The sequence below is a fragment of the Gouania willdenowi genome, chromosome 1, assembly GCF_900634775.1.
Source record: "Gouania willdenowi chromosome 1, fGouWil2.1, whole genome shotgun sequence".
In the NCBI taxonomy this organism is placed as follows: domain Eukaryota; kingdom Metazoa; phylum Chordata; class Actinopteri; order Blenniiformes; family Gobiesocidae; genus Gouania; species Gouania willdenowi.
Window position 1 is genome coordinate 26,591,845 of NC_041044.1, and position 22,327 is coordinate 26,614,171.

The 22,327-nt window shown below is 39.6% G+C and overlaps 1 protein-coding gene across 1 annotated transcript; it reads right to left on the reverse strand.

Annotated features, from left to right (window-relative positions):
* Window positions 1–3,754: 3,754 nt before the first annotated feature.
* On the reverse strand, window positions 3,755–15,464 carry ldlrb (low density lipoprotein receptor b). The gene is made up of 18 exons (XM_028447898.1): window positions 15,243–15,464; window positions 10,598–10,723; window positions 9,621–9,743; window positions 8,285–8,656; window positions 7,906–8,028; window positions 7,698–7,820; window positions 7,413–7,535; window positions 7,136–7,264; window positions 6,875–7,046; window positions 6,516–6,743; window positions 6,302–6,420; window positions 5,766–5,905; window positions 5,527–5,668; window positions 5,295–5,447; window positions 5,072–5,191; window positions 4,880–4,954; window positions 4,632–4,792; window positions 3,755–4,547 (listed from the first exon to the last, which is right to left on the reverse strand). The coding sequence occupies exons 1-18, from the start codon at window positions 15,460–15,462 to the stop codon at window positions 4,509–4,511; spliced, it is 2,688 nt and encodes an 895-aa protein (XP_028303699.1). The 5' UTR covers window positions 15,463–15,464; the 3' UTR covers window positions 3,755–4,508.
* Between the last annotated feature and the right edge of the window lie 6,863 nt (window positions 15,465–22,327).

Genomic DNA, 22,327 nt, shown 5'->3' on the forward strand with positions numbered 1-22,327 from the left:
TGGTGAAATGTAGGATGATTTCAGTTTAACTATTGTAAAGGTAAAGGATGTTCAGCCGGTTTCTAACAAGGTTGTAGAACTAACAGAGCGGTTGGTGAACAGTTGAATGAAGTGGTTTTAAACGGTTATGATACAAAGGGACCAAACCTGTAAATGGTGATCTAGATGATGTCTTTGTAAAGAGAGATCATCATTTTATCTTACATAAAGACAGGGGATAAAACAGGTTTAGGGCTATTCACCCATCTAGTCTCACTGACTCTAACAGAAACCAAGTTGTGCTGCATTTGTGAATACAGGTGAGTTATTTAAAGTTAAACAGTGAATGTACAGTGCCTTTGTAGGCCAGATGGACAGCAGACTAAAAGCCCATCCTTATATACGTTTGTTCTCTTTATCAGGTGCTGTTTATCTACAGACGTTACAACAATCTTAGTCATAAATTACATGTGCGCTGTGCCAACACCGTATGTTAATTGTTGCTTTTTAAACCCTGAATAATTTTACTGATCCATTTTACAAATTGTCTTCATGTTGTTAATTTTGCTGTTTTATTTTATTATTTTTTATAATCTCTGTCTGAATGTTTCACTTTTAATCACATGGAGTTTCCCTGTGTATGAAATTGTAGATTTTAACATTTTTATTTCTATTTTTATTTTTTAGAAAAACAAAAACATGTTTTAAAAAGCCTTTGTAAAAAGTTCCATATAATTTCTGTAAATGCTCAAAAAGGATGAAAGAAATGTAACTTATACAAGGATGGTAAACAGAAAAACCAGAATACACAACCCAGTGACAAATGTTCTAAAATGTCACAAAATGAAGTTCTGATCAAATGAAGATGGATAGTAAAGAACAAGATGTTTACATACAAGCTGATTAACCATAGCTTGTGGTTTATAATTACATTTGAAGGATATTGAACCGATACGTTGGTTTTGTTGTGTTTCAATCACATGATTTATGCACCTTCCAAACTCAGGAGAAGTGATTCAGGTTCCTCAAAAGTTCAATTGTATCTCATATCTGGTGTGTTCGACCTAAATACTAACCTAAATACCAACTGAAAAGCTTGTTTTATAGCAACGACTTGTTTTTGCACAGCAATCATCAGTTGTACACTCCCGCATCCTGCAAGTAGCCACTCAACCATCCACATCGACCCAATGGTTGCCAAGCAGAAGCCAAACACATAGTCATTGTTGTCACATTCTCACTAGAACATTTAGTAACTTAACAAGGGAATATTCAACCTGCAATCACCACCCAAACATGCACATCCACACGTTTCTCCTCCCATTGTCAGTTTACGAAGACACACCCCTTTGCTTACGAGTCAGTGGTGTGAGATGCCACCTATCCAATAGGAAGAAAACAAACATGCAGATGAGAGCACAGCTGACTGTCAACATAGCAGGGGGTGGGTGTAACCTGCCACCTGAGCCTCAGGGGTACCTGTCTACTGCATCAAGGGAGTAGTATATTCAGGATTAGCCTGTTAATTAGAGGTGTCAGCACTAATAATAAAACACAGAACAAACTTTCATTTGTGATCATTTGGCGTAACATGTCTGTGGTGTGAATCAGGCTAATGGTCAAGCTAAAAGATGAAAATAAGCAAATTAAACTAGATATTGGATTCAGTCATATGAGGTGTGAAACCTGCTACTGTGAGAATGTTGCTCACAGTACCTGTCAGACAACATGCCACAGATTCCTATTGACACAAGACAACAATGGTGCAGTGTTGCTGAACGTGCAGCCCTGACGTCAAACCACAGCCCATATCTCAAGGAAAGAAACAAAGTTTGCTGGACAAAAATTCCAAATGATTTTCACTGACTTTGGTCGTTCATCAAATATTGTTGTATGTTATTTTCTAATTTCTTTAATTCTGTATTTAACAGCATCCTGTAGTCCAATAACTTGTGTGGCAGATTATTTTGGTGGCCTTGCATAATCAGGCCAGAGTTGTGGAGTTTGAGAGCCCTGCAAAGGTTTCCAAACAGTTCCACGTCAGTGAAAAGTCTCTAACCAGAAGTACTCATCAAATGTAGCCATATATGAAGAGTATTACTTCAGGCTACACCTTATTTCAGTAAATAACAAATGGCAATGGATGTTGGAACTTCTGCTAATCCACCCATGTGATTTAGGGTGATCTCAATTACAGATAGACGTGAACTTCTAATTCCTGCAGCTGCAACTGACCAGTAATGATGAATTATGCATTATAATTGCTGTTATATATTATTGAGTTGTTTCCAGTGGGAAGAAAAGCTGAAGTTTGGGCGAAACTCATTCAAACAAAGTCAACATGTTAAACCAGCTTGTCATTCAAATGAGGTGAGAGTCACAAAATGTTTCCCACGTGCAATATCAAAGCTTCTCTATGTAAAAAGAAAAAAAACACAATGTTTGGTTGGAGATCAAACACCTCTTTGAACCTTTTGTTGAGCTTTAGCTGGTGATGTGTTGTCTGCACAACTGCAATTCTATGTATTGAGCATTTTTATTTTGCATTTAGCAACATCCAAATATATAAATATCTGTGTGTGTGTATAAATAATATTTCTAAGTAACTGTATTTTTATTGAAGTTTTTCCATGAGCAGTTACCGTGTGTATCCCACCTTATTAAAATCCTTTACATTTCACAATAAAGAGCGGTAGACATTTGACATATTTTATTGCAAAATTAACACAATCAAATCAAACTGTTGCACATCAGCTTTGTACATACATTCAGTTTTCAACATCAAATGTACCCTCATCACACAACAAAAACCAAAAAATCTTTAAAACATTGAAGCAGAACCAAAATAAATTATCCATATATAGGAATAAATAGGTTTGCTCTGCGACACCTTACCTTAGTTATATAGAAAAATATAGACAATTGAGCAGCTGCTAAACAATTAATTCAACATTGATTTGAAAAATAAGCTGCGTGACTTTAAAGCTTAACCCAATCGCTACAGTGTGATTGGTAGAAATACAGCATCTCTGTATACAAGTCAAAATCCTTCACATAAACTTTCAAAAATAAATACATATTACAGTAAATACATATTTACAGTATTTGCAAGTTTGAATTCACAAAAACAAAAACAAAAAAAAAGAAATTAACACAAAAGAAATCAATAAAAAGTAGTTGTATTCTCACAAAACTATTTATAGTGATGTGATCATTTATAAACTACAATCACATTTGAGTCAATCTTTTCACTTAGAAAAGGCGACTGTCTTCTTTTTTTGTTTACTTCAGGAAAAAAAACCAGCAGCTTTTAGATATAAGATGTAAACCGTGCGTGGCTCTCGCACTCAAACATCTTATTCTGGCCGAACACAAGCAGAAAACATTACAATGCAAACAGAAAATGTGTGGAATGCCTGAGAAACATGCCTCAAATTTACATGGGAGCTTTAATTCCTCTTTAAAGCAGTATAAAAGTGAATTCCTCTTTACACTGACCACCTAATCCCTAATGCTAATTTAATTCCAAATTAAACTTAAATCCGAATGAAGCGGCTGGTTTATTTTTTTCTTGTAAACATTTAACTAGTAGGAGTATATGCGTCCCCGTACCGCATTCACAGGCTGTAATATCCCCAAGTTTATCATTTTACCTGTTGTTAGAGCTACTATCTTTACCATGGAGCAACTATTTATTCCTGGTGATTGTTTTGGGCTTTATTTACCAGTGATTAGCTCCTATCTCTCTTCCGCTCTGAAAGCGTGTGTTATTGTTGCGCTGCTGCTTCAAAAGTACAATCAAAATAAAGGTGAAAACAGTTCTCATGTGTGGTCTTCTGCATCACAGCCGACAATAAAAGGTTTGTTGAGTGTATTTCCTAATACATATACTGTACATGATACGTCACATTCACCCCCTGTCTATTCAGAGCCTTCCCAACCCCCAGACCTAAAGCGGAATAAACCAGTTTTCCATGTAAACCTAAATTCTGGAATTACTGTTTCCATGTAAACACAAAGCAGGCCACTTTAATTCTGAATTAAAAAAACATCATGTAACCATGGCCAATATGGGAGCCAACTACACTTACAACTCTTCACACGACAAAAAGGAAATAAATAACGTAACATGCTGTAAAGAAAAGACACAAAAAAGGCAATTTTCTGTATGAGGACCATTGACTGCAATCAATGACTGAAAGGCACACACAAGTATTAAGAAGGCAAGACTGAGGTGCTGCAAGTGTTTGGTCCTCAACATCGTGATGACAGGTTTTCCTGAAGAAATCTCAGCTTTGGAATGAAGAACATCATGTTTCAAAGCCATACGTCAGTCCTTCACTCTGGAGCATTTTTTGTGATCTGACGAAGAGGCTTCTTGTTTAAAATATTTTTTCTAGACTTGATCAGTACAGTGCTGAAGTCTGAGCCTCGAATGAAAGTCATTGGGAGTGCATAGAAACATCAAGCAGCAGTGGTAGAATCGGGCATTTACTTCATTTAAAGCAACACATTTCTTCATCTTTAGATTATGCGACATCCATGTCCTCCATGCTCAACATTTGTCTCTGTGGAAACACATGAGGCCAAGTTAGCAAAGTCGACACACAACAAAGGGCTTTCCTTGAGCTGACATTGAAGTGCCTGATTACCTGGGGATAGACGTATCCCTCGGATCCGTTCCTGCAGATGTGAACCTCGTCCTCGGTGGTTTTTTGGTACACGGGGTTGTCAAAGTGAATCGTGTTGGTGTTCTTGTGACGCCAGTGTCTCCAAAGCAATCCAGCCCCAAAGATCAGCAGGCACATTGCCACTGTAGAACAAGAGAGAGAGAGAGTGAGGGCCGCAAATTAGAGGTAAACTAGGATAAAGCAACCTGAATGAGAGGTTAGTATCTTACTGAGTGGCAGCAGAATGTAGAGAGTGACAGGGTGGGATGATGGAGATTCTTCAGGGGAGATTGCCAATCTTTCTCCTTAAGATACACAGAAAAAAAATCATAATTTAAACTTTTTCATCTTGTCCAAAGTCAAAGAGGCCAGATGACTGAATTAATACAAAGACCTCTTCAGGAGATTCATAGTTCTTGTACCTTTAGCTGTAAAAACAGGCTCCGGTGTTGCCTGTTGGGGTGGATTAGCTGGGGGCGTGGTCAGTTTTCGTGGCGACTTGGTGGTTGTAGGGGTTCTATTGGGAGGGAGAACGGCTGAGCCTTGGGAGAGAATAGAATAATGTAAATATGACATTCAAAATCATAGATGGAGTGATGCTTGTAATCATTTTTGTGGTGTTATTTCCAGAGAATTTTTTTTTACCTGCTACACAACGCCTCATGTCGTCTCCCAAGACCATGTTGTCAGGACAGGCACAGGTGTATTTAGGAGACTGCTTGTTGATCATAGGAGCAGGAAGGCACAAGAACTCACAGCCTCCGTTCAGACTGTTTCCTCTTCTGCACCAGTTTGTGCCTAAAAACACATCAGGCATTAATGAAAAGATGAATCTATCTCAACAGGTTCAACGCGCTTTAGTGGAACATTTCCTTACTCATCGGTTGCTTCAGGTCGTGGAACAGCACAATGTCCTCTGGCTGGACCAAGTCCACTGCCAGCTCGGTGATGTCCTTTCCTGTCAGGCGATTAGCACTGAACACAGCCCTCCTTCCTGTATCAGTCCAAAACACCTTTTCCTGTAAAAAAAAAAAAAAACAACAAAAAAAACAACAACTTAACTTTCAACACCCTGAATAATATTTAAGGTACAGCTAAATGACCTTCATCACTCACCTCAAAGACGATCAGTGAGAGCGGGTGAACCATCTTCTCCTCGCTCTGAATCACAGTGTGGCGAGTTCCTCCGTTTACGTCGATGCTGGAGAGTGTGTGCAACTTAGCGTCGACCCAGTACAGGCGCTGGCCGACCAAGTCTGTCCGCAAAAAAAACAAAACAGCCAAAGTATGGTCATTGTGCCATTCTGCTACAAAGTGTGCATGTTCATAACGGTTTGAATCCAGGGGTGCACTGGCCATCTGGCATACTGGGCACCTTCCCGGTGGGCCGTCGACCCAAAGTGAGGCAGCAATTGTGAAAAAGAGCAAAAATGTGGAACAAAAAGAGGAAAAATGTAGGTAAAAAATTAAACAAGTGGTATTTAAGGTTTTCTGGGGGAATAATAATTAACCTGAAGACAAAGAGCAACATGCTGAACATCACTGACTTAATAACGGCTTCTACATGTTGTCCCTGATAATGTGGTAGACTGGGCTAGATAGAACCTTTTTGTCCCAATCCACTCCTGTTTGAATACTAAAGTCTTGCTCACCTAGAGTGATGCCATTCGGCCACACAATGTTGTTGTTAACCAACACAATGCGGTCGGCTCCGTTCAGCCCACTTTTCTCAATCTTGGCCTGTTCACCCCAGTCTGTCCAGTACATGAAGCTGAAGAGGACACGGAGAAACCCATTATGAGTTAAACCCAATTACTGACATTTTTTTTAATTAAAGTGAGGTAATGAGTGGATTGATCCACTTACTTATTCACTGGGTCGATTGTAATGGCTCTGGGCTTCTCCAGGTTGTCCGCGATCAGCGTCTTCCGAATTCCTCCATCAATTGTTGCCACAGAGATAGTTTTTAATGCGCTGTCGGTCCAGTAGATGTTTTCATGCACCCAGTCCACTGCTATGTCTTCTGGAGCCTCAATGCCACTGCCAACCACCACATTATGGTTTGCGGAGTCATTCGCCATGTTTAACTTGGAACTGTTGAGAAAGACATGACAGAAAAAGGTTTTCACTTTAGATATAGTTACTACTTTATCACCGTGAGGGTCATTATTGAAGAAACACCAAACCACCACATTGTGATTTAAACACAATCATTATTTTCGAACCTGTAGATTTTCTTTAAAGACAGGTCAGACCAGAAGATCATCTTGTTTGGGATGTGGATATCCAAAGCCACTGCATTTTTCAGCTGTGGGATCAGACGCACATACTCTCTCTGGTCCACAGTCATCATCCTCACCTCGTGCCTGTTTGTGAAGTAGAGCGTTGGTATCTTTCCTAGGAGATCATAGAGGAGTGTTGAGCATTGGAACACACACAGGCCTATACATTTATGAAGGTTGTGGTGAGAAAAAAAAAAAAGTTACCCGATTCAGCTTTGCATCTTTTGCTCACAGGGTCGATCTGATATCCATCCAGACAGTCACACTTGTAGGTTCCAGGGAAGTTGATGCAGATTTGGCTGCAAGTGTCAGGCTGAGCACATTCATCAACATCTGTGGATAAATAAAGCAAGGCAAGTTGAAAATAAACATCATTGATTTAATGTTGGAATTATTCCTTGAGCGATGAACCTCTGACATGTTTAACAGCCTAAAAAGTTACCAACCTGTTCCTAATAAATGTAAAATCTGTGACTCTCACCTTCACATGTTTTCCTGTCCGTCTTCAGGTTGTATCCAGCAGGGCAGGAGCAGTTGTAACCAATTTTCAAGTCAATACAGGAATGAGAGCAGCCCCCGTTTCCAGATGAACACTCATTGAGGCCTGTGAAGAAAACCCACAGAAACACACGACTTTAAAAAAAATGTCCATGCTCTTCGTTTTCCGAGAAATTCATTCCAGGCTGAGAAGAATCTAAACTGAAATCCAGACTTTGGATTTTTCTCCTTTTAATTTGGTGAAAAAACAAGTGCAGAGTAAACGTACCACACTCCTTCAAAGGCTCATCCGACCCGTCCTGGCAGTCTTTTTTATTGTCACACACGTTGTCCATGTTGATGCACCCCCCGCTGCGACATCTGAACTGGGTTGGGCCTTCACACACATTTTCTATGAAGTGAAAAAGAAGAAAATGTGTTTCTACTTTCTCTCCTTATCTGACTTAATGTCAAAGTCCTTAAATTAAAATCGGCACCTTTATTGCAGCCGAACTCGTCACTTAGGTCACTGCAGTCATGTTTCTTATTACACTGAAGGCTGCCGTGGATACAGGTACCATCTGTGCACTGAAACTGGTCTGGGCTGCAAGTAGCATGAGCTGGAAAATAAAATAAATGGATCAAAAGACAGAACAAGAAAGAAAGAAAGAAAGAAAGAAAGAAAGAAAGAAAGAAAGAAAGAAAGAAAGAAATTAAAAGGACTTTGATGAAAGATGAAAATAATCAGCATGATTGGATAAATTGTGAATTGCAATGGGAATTTATGCTGGATAAATGAAAATACAGAGTAAAGAAAACACTGAGCATCAGTTGATGATGAGAAAATATTTTTTTTGGAGATAAACTCAAACTCACTGCAGCTGGCCTCGTCCGATCCATCACGACACTCCTTTTCTCCATCACACTTCCAGTTGCTGTGAATGCACTCCCCGTCGGCACACTGGAATTCATGCGGGCTGCAGCGCTTCTCCTGCGGCAGCCGCCCCTCACAGTTCTGTGGCCACTCGTCTGAACCGTCCGAACAGTCTGCGTCTCCATCGCAGCGCCACAGGGCCGGCACACACACCGAGTTGTTGCACTGGAAGGAGCGAGAGCTGCACGTGGGTTTGGGACACGCGACTTCATCAGAACCGTCGGTGCAGTCGGCCTCTTTGTCGCACACGAAGGAGGTGGAGATGCACTGACCGCTGGCACAACGAAACTCACGAGCTGTGCATTCCTTCACCGCTGGAAGGAGGCAAAAGAGAGAAAAAAGATCAGCGAGACACCGAGCAACTCGTGTTATCTTGTTTAAATACCAGATATACTGTAGATATTATAAGACAAAGTTGGCAAAGAGGAAGATGCTGATGTTTTCTTTGGGAATGACTGGAATCGACAGGATTAGATATACTGTACATTAGGTACATCTAAGAGATGGAACCATAGGGAAATTAGGTCACATTATTAAGTTTTTGGTACAAAAAAAAAAAAACTTTTCAGTTTATTATGCATTTGCGTTAACATCAGCAGGTTAAATAATAAATAAATAAATATGCTGCATGTTCTCCAAAATATATAAGATTCTAAAATAATAATGAATAAAAAAATAGAAATACATGTAGATAAACTAAATAACTATTAACTATAGTACATATGTATATATTTTTCTGTTTTCAGGAAATTTACTTTTCCATGCTGAATAAAGAGCAACACTAACAGTTCATAGATCATTTCTTTGAGTACAAAATTATTCTTTCCACATTCACTGGAAAAACATTTGAACCGTTTAAACTTTACTCCTAATTACATTAATTTAACTTTAGGTGAAAAGTTCTTTGTTGTTGTGCTTTGTCCTACTTTGTCGGTGCGTTGCCTGTACACCTGCTAAGTCCTGAGCTGATTGAATGTGATATACTGCTATAAGAATAACTGAGTGACCATAATATTATGGCTGTCAGAGTTATTTAGTGTTTACACTTGAATCCGAATAAATTACCGATCTCTGTGTTGGTAAAGTTACGCCTCAGTTTCCTTTCCTTTGTAATCCCAAATAACAGTAAAAAATTGTAGAAATAGAATAAAAATGTTGTGCGGTAACATAATAATTTTTGCTGCCAACTTTAATTCCTTTTTCCTAATTATAGAAGATAAATTGATATTTTTAACCCACTGATCATGTTGCAGACAGATTATAAGGAATAACACTTACTGCAGTTCTTCTCATCTGCTCCATTGATGCAGTCATCTTTACCGTCACAGTGCCAATTTTTGGGAACGCACTGGTACATGGGGTCACCACAGTTGAACTCTGTACTCCGACAGACTTTGGCCACTGTGGAGAAAAAATATTTTTTATAAATCAACAGCAGGACAACGGCTGTGATTGCAGCTCAGTGACCTTAAACAAACACTGACTGATTAAAGTCAACACTGCTGTAGCTGGGGATCGCTGCTTCCCCATTTACTGGTTGTGATTGAACAATCCGGCACCTATACAGTTTAAGGGGCTATGGCAGGGTTTGGGGTGGGATTGCCTGGATATAAACTGGGGTTGCCTGAAATGTCTAATTATAATACGATAAAAAAATTATATATATATATATATATATATATATATAGTCTTTTTTTTTTTGCAATTAAAAACTATACATAATATCACAAAAATACATATACAGTGCAGGTAATGGAGGAAAGCTCATTGAGCTTAAATAAATATTATTCTTTTTTCAAATTAAAACACCACACACAATCTCAAAAAATTGTATATTGTTCAATACTTTCACTTTCTCAAATAAAAATATACAAAATGCAGTCTAAAAATATCTGAGCTGGTGCATATTGTCACTTTAGTGCACCAATACTGGCTACTCTGTATTTGTAACACATTATAACAAAAGTAATTTAAAAAAAAACTCATTTTAGAACGTTTTTTTTAAATGGGTCACCGTTGGGATAAGGGCTAGAATTAGCAGCTCTCATTGGTCAAAGGTTTGTGTCCTACTTTTCTGCTCCTGTTATTTCAGTGGTTTTTAACGTCCTGTCATGACACTTTCAAAAGGACAATTCCTGCAACGACTTCTTTATACAATTTAACTACGGTATTTTCTTTTGAGTTCTAATCAAAAGGAAATTATTTCTGCGCAGGGTTACAATAAAGTGTAGCAAATTAACAATATTGCAGTATACCGCATGTTGCTGGCAGTTCATCCGTCCCATCGCCACAGTCATCGGTTTCATCACAAACCCATTTGCGTGTAATACACCTGCCGTTCCCACACATGAACTGGGAATCAGTGCACGTGAAGGCTGCGTCTGTGAAGGAAATACGACAATGACTAGAGTGACATGAGGATAAACACACATTATTGCTTTTTCTGGCTGAAATCACACACCTTGTACAAATGCAAAGTTGTGTCAACACTCAAAGAACGATCACATCGTGTACTAAATATTTGACTGCAAGCTAGAACAGATATGACAGACGAAGGTGCAGACAAACAGTTTAACTACTGATCAACTCAGAGGAAAATACCAAAGTAAAGAAATGGCTTTTACTCACATAACTAGAGATATTACAATTGTAATGTAAGGTTTGTGTGAAGCTTGCTCATTCCTCCCTCATAGAACCATATTTTAATATGGTACTTTGTATATTGTTTAAATGGTTTGGTGTATTCCTTTCTGCACAAATTAAAATTTGCACAAATTGTACAATCCAAATAATCTAATCCAGTGGTTGATAATCTTTTTGTCCCGTTTACCCCCTTTGCATTTTTGTCAAATCATTCGTGGAACAGCAAGCTCTCCTAAACCCCTAACTGTGTCTCCAACATTGGTTCCCTAAGGTTTAATCTACAAATTCAAAACAATGAGTGGCATTTAAAGTGGAATTTATTTGAATAAATAAAATAACTATCAATAATACTATGTACAAAGTAGCTAATGTGTCCTATTGTCAGAAGTGTGATAAAATGGCATATACAGCATAAAATAATCCTGTTTCACTAAATTACAAGAAAATATATACATTTTATTCAACAACAATACTGTTAGTTTGTGGTGAATTTGTCCAAAAAATAGCCTAAAAAGGAACTAGGTATATTTCCTAATTATTTTCCAAATTAACTGATAAAGCTTTCCAAGTGCCCCCTGCCATGTTCTCCTACACCCTAGGGGTATGCGTACCCCTGTTTGGTAACCACTGATCTAATCTAATCTATGGACAGAGGCCTAACATTTGTCCCTCTATCACACATCAATGTAAGACTAAAGTTTATAAGTCTCCTGGAATGAGGGAAATTAATCAATCTTTCAATAATCTAACAGTAGAAAATGTATTTTTATTGAATGTATGTTTTTAAACATCTTCCCATGCAGCAGCAGCGTGTAACATTTGCATTATTAAAATGAGTCCATCAGTTCCTGATTGTGTAACTTCCAGGGGACGCGAGTCTGACCCGTCACCCCTCAGTGCACACAGGCTCCCTAACCAATCATCAACATGTGAAACTAACACTGTCTGCCATCTCCTCGTCCTCCATCACCACCTCACGTCTCTAGTGACAGAGATGGCTGGGGACATTGTGACTCTTTCCCTTTAAGACAATAGCAGGGGAGGAGTCAAACAATCACACCACCAGTGGCTCATTGGGCCAAGGGTGGGGCCATAGGACCTATGGGTGGCATTCGTCATCATGACAGCATCACCACGGCGACTGTGAGCACAGGAAGTGTGCCAGCTTGTGCCAGTAAGTGATGACAGGATGGAGCAGGTCTGACAGGTCTACAACAGTCATAGTGGCAGCAGGATTGCTTTATTGTGGGCAATGCCAACCAAAGTTACCCTGCTGGCAACATGTGGAAAGGATAACTGCGACAAGTTCATCATAACTTGTCTGTGTGTAAAAAGTGGGTTAGTGAGAAAGGCTTCCACAGCTTATCCAAATTATCACAGAAACCACTAACAGTCAAACCCATGACGACAACACCATGCGGGAATCCAGCAAAGCTTCAAGGAAAGCACTTCCCATACTCCAGCTGTTTCTGATAACCCAGGGGATTAAGTTTACAGGAAAACCAAACATTTACTGTTACAGTTTCCCTTTTTTAGGGATCCGTTATTAGACATGAAGGAGAAAAGAGGAGAGAATGCTGGTCAGATTCTGGCACTCGTCTGGGGACAAGCGTATGTTTTCACTTTCCGCTCTTAATCCTTCTTGCAATCCACACTTATGCGTCACGACCCACTCACCATCCCCACTACCAATGAAATGAGGTCTCCTTTAATTGTTTACTGTAAACCTTGTAGGGGGAAAATGGGGCCATTTTCCAGTCAGCAAAGAAGAAGAAATGGAGACCAGCAGACATCTTGGCTTCCACTACCATGTCAGGCTTTTTATGTACAACACATACCAGTGTTCTGCTACTCAGTTTAAGTCCAACACGTGTTTGACAGCAGATAGTTTAAACAAGTAGTGAGCAGCATGACAACAACCTTCCTCTCGACAATGTGCGACTGTTCTCAAACAAAGATCTCCTGTCTTTTTATGGTATATACACAAGGAGTGTTTATTTATTCAAACGTATGTCCCGAAGTTAATAAATAACCAGGAAGTGCGTTCACCACAAGGGGAGAAAGAAATTTGTGATGCTTTACTAATCACCTCCACTTTGATGCATTCATTAATTCATTCATTCATTCATTCAGGGGGGATTCAAGTATTAGTCACATCAGTGTCTGTTCCAGTATTTTTGGTTAAACTTTGAAACTTTAAGAGTAAAAACTGACTGTGACGCCGCCAGAAAGCTACACCGATTTAATTAAAAAGTTTTCAGAAAAGTCGAATATGTAACCGGCGCCATCAGTGATCTGCCACAAGCTGTAACTCTCTGTGTGATGACAAATTAGTATCGAAGTGAACAGACTTATGATAAAATCAGAACAAAAATGAACTTTAATGCCTTTGTTCGCATTCACCATATACTTAAGTAATCAAATTATTTCACGTTTATTTTGGTTTTCCATGTGACCATTTTTATTAATCTTTAAAAGAATTCAAATCCATCATGCGTGATTTCATAAATCATTTCATTTTTTTTATTTTTATTTTTTTACATTCCATTTCCACGTGAACCCCAAAATAAATATCATCAATTGTTTTGCCACAACTTACAGTCCATGAAAACATCAGAAATGTGTTGGGAAGTGACTTTGGAAGAGTTTTTGGAAGCAAACAAGAAATCATGGTAAGAATTAAGTTAAATCTCTAAATTTCTATGCGTCCGTCTACGGGACTCCACATCCCTAAACAAACTTTTGAGCAGCAATTTCAACCTTTTACATCGTTTTTTTTTGTGTTTAAAATGTATTTAAAAAAAAAAAAAAGGTACAAAAATAAACAAAAATAAAACATCATTTTTTTTTAATATTTTGTCTCAATTCAAACAGTCTGTTACTTTGCTAGGTGTGTCTCCAGAAAGGTCACACTGTCATTGTCAAATGAGGATAGCTGCCTACTGTGGGTGGGGACAATAAAAATCAGGTGCTTTCAGAGGCGTTTCTTGCGGTTTGACATTGGCACAGGACGTAAAGCAGTAATTATACCTCCAAGCGACTGAGAGGTGGCTTTAAACTAAAATCAAAAGTGTAAAAATATCCTCAGGATATAAAGTAAGGCATGTGTAACACATGCAGGCTCACAAACACAGCAAACTCTTTTGGTACCCACTTCAAATGAATGAGATCTATAATTATTAGGGAACCTGTGATCAGCTCTAACATTCCATCAGTTCACGTAATAACGACTGGACAAATGGAAGGGCTGAAGAAAGTGCTAGAGTCAGGAGAGGAGATGCCAAACTTTGGCAGCACTCTACTCTACGATAGCCCCGCCACCATACTGATAATAACACACTGCAATGGTGAGAGAGCAGGGTAGACCACAGTCTTTTACTATGGTCTACTACCGATGGTAGGGAGGGATATCGAGACGTCCTCTCTTTTTTCATCCTCCGGCCCATCGCTTTAACTCAATAACTGTAAAAACAACCACATTCCTTCATTTGTCATTTGCACATTGTGTTTTTATGGGGTTTTTTTTTATTGGCATTGTTGTTGTTGTAGTTCTTTTGTGTTTTGTTCAAAATGTTATTTTAACTTATTCTATTTTGATCTTTTCTAATTTATGTCCATCCCACAGGTGTATATTTGCACTATTGTCCTATGTTGGCATTTTCTTCATACTGTTTACTTTTGCTCTTCTATGGTGTTGCTGCAACGTGTGAACTTCAGTAAAAGTCTATTCTATTCTATTCTATTCTATTCTATTCTATTCTATTCTATTCTGATCCTTTAGCAGAGATAAAGGAGGCTATAACGCTCTACCATTATAAATGACAGCCGCCTTTTTCTGCTGTAGCCACGCCCACATGAAACCCCATTTGACCGGTGAAGCCCGAGGCTGTGATTGGCTGATACGCTCCGTGCAAAAGAAGAACTGGCCAATCAAAACGCGATGCGTATATTCCATTCATAAGCGAGGCAAGAATGTTATGCATGCCGGACACCGCCGCTAAAGATGACTTCATTCTGCATTTAATGGTTAAAAAGTGCGTTTAAAGTCATAAACGTCGAAACAGACAGAGTGAGGGAAATTATTAGAGAGCGGAAATGCAACACATGTCTCCAAGTGTGTCACACAGGAAGCCAAAAGCAACTAACAAACACTTAATATCTACCGAAATGAAAGATTCAATTAGACTTTATAAATATACATGCAAACCTATGAATGACAGTGACAAGGAGGAATGTGACACAGGAAGTGAAGCTCACCTGTATCTACGCAGAGGCTGATCAGCAGCAGACCCCAGCACACACACAGTCCACCGACCCTCCAGACACAGAACATGACCACTTCTTCTGACTGGACGGCTTCTGAAAACAACAGCAGTGTGTCTGTGTGTGTGTGTGTGTGTGTGTGTGTGTGTGTGTAGAACAGGGCAGCAGCAGCAGCGGTGTGTTCACGGTCAGCGGCGGAATAACGACGAAGCATCCGAGTCACACTTCACCGTTTTCTAACAGGGGGGCGGGGCTACCGGGGTGGTGTGATGTTCATAATTGGACACCACGCCGGTGGGAGGAGCCACCAGAATGTCGCTGTGTCACTCATCCTCATCAAACCGGTGTGACTTCCTCCGTGCGCGTGCGTGTGCAGCAGCAACAACTTCACAGTCGACTTATTCATGAACCAAACTAGTCAGCTACAACGGTGGTTTCCATCCACATCATGTATACCCATAATCCAGGGTTTTTCAAATGGGGGTTCGTGTTACCCTATAGGGTCAGAGGTGTAAAGAGTACTGATGTATCCTGCTCAGGTAGAAGTACTGTTACTTGATTGAAATTGTACTCAAGTGCAAATACAAGTAAGTCGTGAATAAAATAGTAAAGTACATACAAGTGAGTATAGCTCAATGAAATAGTGCTTAAAGTTACTAGTTACTTTCACGCCCCACGTTTATTGCCGCTGATAAATCTTGCCACAGTTCCCTTGCATACAGTAAATGTTTCATGTATAAACATAAAAAAGGAAGAGGTCAGATCTTGCACAAGTGGAACTAAATGTATGTTCCACAAAGGCATCTGTTCGGTCAAAATGTGCAATTCTTTTTTTGAATAAAATACGACCAATGAATTCAATTCAAAATTAAAAAAATGCTCAGGCTCTGAGTATAGCTACATTTATGAACTCTGAAACTGAGAAAATTTAATGCTGTTTTCAACGCAGTGCATTACATTAAATCTGATTGGTCGGCTTTGATGTGATGCATTTGATTGTTGTCTGGCCATTTCATTTTTTGTTGTTTCACAATGTCTGTTGATCATTTAACAACAAAATATAATAATTTACTCAGTAATGGTTGGGTGTGTAGAAATGTAATGAATTACTTTACTTCTTTTAAAATGTACTTAAGTACAAGTAAAATGACTGATTAGAGATATATTCAAAAAAGTACAAATACTCAAAAAAGAAACTCAATTACAGGAAAATTAACAAATGAAAACATTAAAAATTGAGTTTTTATAATGTTTATTTTTAGTTAAAAATGATAATCATAGTAGCGATGGTGGAAATTGTCTTGATTAGAACATTCTTGGTCACACACCAGGCGGATGATGAACGGAAACAATAAATACTTTAGAAATAAATCTATTCAGGAGGCACTAAATACTGCTTCATTCTACTTATTTCCAAAATAAGATCATTTAAAATGTGTTTTAACACTCGTTCATTCCATCATTAATGCTCTATAGTTGTTTTTCCACAGCATTCTGTGCAAAGTGTTGTGGTTGGATAAAGGGGGTACATGGATTCAGAAATGAGAGAAAGGTTTGAGTCTGAGAACCACTGCCCTAATGCCTAATAATCTCATCAGAACCCTCACATATTTGTTGCATTTATAAAAGTCAGCAGGTTTCTCTAAATGCTCAATGTCGTGTCTAAAGCAGGAGTGTCAAACCTAATTTAGTTCAGGGGCCAAATATGGAGCAGTGATCTGAAGTGGGCAGCAGATTACAGGTGGGAAAATAGGACTTCCACATATACAGTATGTAAAGCACTGACAGTATCCAAGAAATGAGTGACTGATATCAGTCCCTGCAGGATGTTGATTTAAATTTCCTATTTTTTGCGTTCCATTTCTAATTAGAGTTGTTTCAACAATTTCATATTAAAAAATGTCCACCACCATGTGATATGGGAAAACTGCAAGACCTGCAAATATTGTTTGATCAAATTTGTGTATTTGGGGGTCCTGAGATATCTACAAATGAATTATTTTGCAATTAACACATTACACATTTATACATTTTTTCTATCTGCTAATGTTAACAATCCAATGTAATTGTATCTTTTATGAAGCACTGTTTTGACTCCAACTGGATGCCTTGAAGCCGGAGCACTGATTTAATCCTATAGTGGGATTACTTTATTTCAGCTTGTGTAAAGTGTGTGTAAGTGTATAGAAGCAATGACGAGAGAGGTTGTCTTTGGAGAAGCTGAGGGGCCGAGCTGTGGGAGGCATTCCCGGAATGTCAAAGTGGCAGCTGGATTACATAGTCAGCCACACCCACGTCACAAAAAGTCAACTTCCTCTCAACCTCTCTCCACACACACAAAAAAGGCCAAAACTTCATTCTGCGTGACTCAGGAAGGATTTACTACACAAAGCCCATTGAGTTAAAGGTACATATCTGAGCCAAGGGGCGGAACTATTATTTGTAACAAAACATGGGGGCGGGGCTATTCATTGTAAAGTAACATGGGGCGGAGCCATAAATTGTAACGTAACACAGGGGGCAGAACTAATAACTGTAACGTAACACAGGAGGCGGAGCTATGAATTGTAACGTAACACAGGGGGCGGAGCTATGATTTGTAACATAACACAGGGGTCAGAGTTAATAACTGTAATGTAACACAGGAGGCAGAGCTATTGATTGTAACGTAACACAGGAGGCAGAGCTAATAACTGTAACAAAACACGGGGCGAAGCTAATAACTGTAATGTAACACAGAGGGCGGAGCTATGAATTGTAAAGTAACACAGGGGGAGAAGCTATGATTTGTAACGTAACACAAGGGGCAGAGCTATGAAACTGTAACGCAACACAGGGGGTGGAGCTAATAACTGTACTGTAACACAGGGGGCGGAGCTAATAATTGTAATGTAACACAGGAGGCAGAGCTAATAACTGTAACAAAACACGGGGCGAAGCTAATAACTGTAATGTAACACAGAGGGCGGAGCTATGAATTGTAAAGTAACACAGGGGGAGAAGCTATGATTTGTAACGTAACACAAGGGGCAGAGCTATGAAACTGTAACGAAACACAGGGGGTGGAGCTAATAACTGTACTGTAACACAGGGGGCGGAGCTAATAATTGTAATGTAACAGAGGGGGCGGAGCTAATAACTGTAATTTAACACAGGGGGCGGAGCTAATAACTGTACTGTAACAGAGGGGGCGGAGCTAATAACTGTAATGTAACACAGGGGGCGGGGCTAATATCTGTAACGTAACACAGGGGGCGGAGCTATGATTTGTAACATAACACAGGAGGTGGAGCTAATAACTGTACTGTAACGCAGGGGGCGGAGCTAATAATTGAAATGTAACAGAGGGGGCGGAGCTAACAACTGTAATTTAACACAGGGGCGGAGCTAATAACTGTACTGTAACAGAGGGGCGGAGCTAATATCTGTAACGTAACACAGGGGGCGGAGCTAATAATTGTAATGTAACAGAGGGGGCGGAGTTAACAACTGTAATTTAACACAGGGGGCGGAGCTAATAATTGTAATGTAACAGAGGGGGCGGAGCTAATAACTGTAATTTAACACAGGGGGCGGAGCTAATAACTGTACTGTAACAGAGGGGGCGGAGCTAATAACTGTAATGTAACACAGGGGGCGGGGCTAATATCTGTAACGTAACACAGGGGGCGGAGCTATGATTTGTAACATAACACAGGAGGTGGAGCTAATAACTGTACTGTAACGCAGGGGGCGGAGCTAATAATTGAAATGTAACAGAGGGGGCGGAGCTAACAACTGTAATTTAACACAGGGGCGGAGCTAATAACTGTACTGTAACAGAGGGGCGGAGCTAATATCTGTAACGTAACACAGGGGGCGGAGCTAATAATTGTAATGTAACAGAGGGGGCGGAGTTAACAACTGTAATTTAACACAGGGGCGGAGCTAATAACTGTACTGTAACAGAGGGGCGGAGCTAATAACTGTAATGTAACAGAGGGGGCGGGGCTAATATCTGTAACGTAACACAGGGGCGGAGCTAATAACTGTACTGTAACAGAGGGGCGGAGCTAATATCTGTAACGTAACACAGGGGGCGGAGCTAATAATTGTAATGTAACAGAGGGGGCGGAGTTAACAACTGTAATTTAACACAGGGGCGGAGCTAATAACTGTACTGTAACAGAGGGGTGGAGCTAATAACTGTAATGTAACACAGGGGGCGGGGCTAATATCTGTAACGTAACACAGGGGGCGGAGCTAATAACTGTACTGTGACAGAGGGGCGGAGCTAATAACTGTAATGTAACACAGGGGCGGAGCTAATATCTGTAACGTAACACAGGGGGCGGAGCTATGATTTGTAACATAACACAGGAGGCGGAGCTAATAATTGTAATGTAACAGAGGGGCGGAGCTAACAACTGTAATTTAACACAGGGGCGGAGCTAATAACTGTACTGTAACAGAGGGGCGGAGCTAATAACTGTAATGTAACACAGGGGCGGAGCTAATATCTGTAACGTAACACAGGGGGCGGAGCTATGATTTGTAACATAACACAGGAGGCGGAGCTAATAACTGTAGTGTAACACAGGGGGCGGAGCTAATAATTGTAATGTAACAGAGGGGCGGAGCTAATATCTGTAACGTAACACAGGGGGCAGAGCTAATAATTGTAAAATAACACAGGAGGTGGAGCTAATAACTGTACTGTAACACAGGGGGCGGAGCTAACAATTGTAATGTAACAGAGGGGGCGGAGCTAATAACTGTAATTTAACACAGGGGCGGAGCTAATAACTGTAATGTAACACAGGGGGCGGGGCTAATATCTGTAACGTAACCCAGGGGGCGGAGCTATGATTTGTAACATAACACAGGAGGTGGAGCTAATAACTGTACTGTAACACAGGGGGCGGAGCTAACAATTGTAATGTAACAGAGGGGGCGGAGCTAACAACTGTAATTTAACACAGGGGGCGGAGCTAATAACTGTACTGTAACAGAGGGGCGGAGCTAATAATTGTAACGTAACACAGGGGGCAGAGCTAATAATTGTAATGTAACAGAGGGGCGGAGCTAACAACTGTCATTTAACACAGGGGCGGAGCTAATAACTGTACTGTAACAGAGGGGCGGAGCTAATAACTGTAATGTAACACAGGGGGCGGGGCTAATATCTGTAACGTAACACAGGGGGCGGAGCTAATATCTGTAACGTAACACAGGGGGCGGAGCTATGATTTGTAACATAACACAGGAGGTGGAGCTAATAACTGTAGTGTAACACAGGGGGCGGAGCTAATAATTGAAATGTAACAGAGGGGGCGGAGCTAACAATTGTAATTTAACACAGGGGCGGAGCTAATAACTGTACTGTAACAGAGGGGCGGAGCTAATATCTGTAACGTAACACAGGGGGCGGAGCTAATAATTGTAATGTAACAGAGGGGGCGGAGTTAACAACTGTAATTTAACACAGGGGGCGGAGCTAATAACTGTACTGTAACAGAGGGGCGGAGCTAATAACTGTAATGTAACACAGGGGCGGAGCTAATATCTGTAACGTAACACAGGGGGCGGAGCTATGATTTGTAACATAACACAGGAGGCGGAGCTAATAACTGTAATGTAACACAGGGGGTGGATCTAATAACTGTACCACGGGGCGGAACTATGATTTGTAATGTAACATAGGGGGAAGAGCTAATAACTGTAACGCAACACAGGGGCCAGAGCTATTAACTGTAACGAAACACAGGGGGAGGAGCTATGATTTGTAATGTATCACATGGGCCGGAGCTGTGAATTGTAACGTAACACAGAGTGCGGAGCTAATAACTGTAACATAACACAGGGGGCGGAATTATGATTTGTAACGTAACACAGGGGGCGGAGCTTATAACTGTAACGGCCTGCACTCAAACTTTTATTTTTAACTGCAATGACATGGAATATTCATTGTATAATAAAACAATGACCTTTTCAAAAGACAAAATGCTCATTAATTTTTATATTCAGTAATCATCTTTCATATCAGTTTCAGGATCTTAGGAGCCTTTTACCAGCTCAATATACTGCATAAACTGAGCCCCCAAACCAAACATTTGTTTATCATGAATATATTTTAAATTAATCTAACAGTCTTTAGCTGCCTCCCCACCCCCAACCAACAGATGTAAACAGCTGGTTTTGGATTGTAGAGGCTCGGAGATTCTTAGAAATCTGAGTCATTTCTTCAAACTCCCAACTTCTCTGTATTTGAATTAAGCAAGTTCTCTGTAGACTAACAGATGATCCTTTTAGTCAAACACTGTCCATTTAGGTTATTTGTCTGTGAACCAACCAATGTATTTACAAAGAAAACATAGTCAGAGCATTGCCGTTGCTCATCAGAAAAGCAAATTATTTTTCATTTACTGCATTTCTGAGAAATTAACTGGCCATAGTTTTCAATGTGATGCCAACTTTTCCCCACATGAAGTGTTTTAAGGCAGAGTCCGAATACGGGGAAAAAAAGCAACAAATAAAAAAACAGAAAGACTAAACTCACTTTTGCTAATTTGTGTTTAAAATTATAGTTCTACAATAACTCCATGGAGCATCCAGTACTGTTTAAACTCGTGATTGGTCGCATTAAAGCCTCCAATGCGGCCCTCAGAGTATAGTTAAACATTTATCACTATAGCACCGCATTATTCAGTTTCACATATTCCTAATAAATGCTTTGCATCCAAGTTGAATAAAAACACAACTTTAAAGTTCAAAGTTTATAGCTACAAATAGAAGGTTTGCTAAGATATAGCAAATATATGCATAAGAACAAATTTACAATTAGGTTAAAACTCAAGGAGCTTATGAGATGCCTCCACCATGTAAATGAAGAAAGCAATCAGCAGTACATGGAATATAATAAAAAAAAAACATCAAAATGTATCAAAAATATATAAATGACATTAAAGCAAACAAGAAATAAAAATGAAACATTTAAATTAAACAGATTTTAGGACAGCTTTTAAAACTCCTTTTATTCTTAGAAACTACCTCATGGTGGCCTTTATTGGAAAGAAAACCATAAAAGAAAGTTGCTAAAA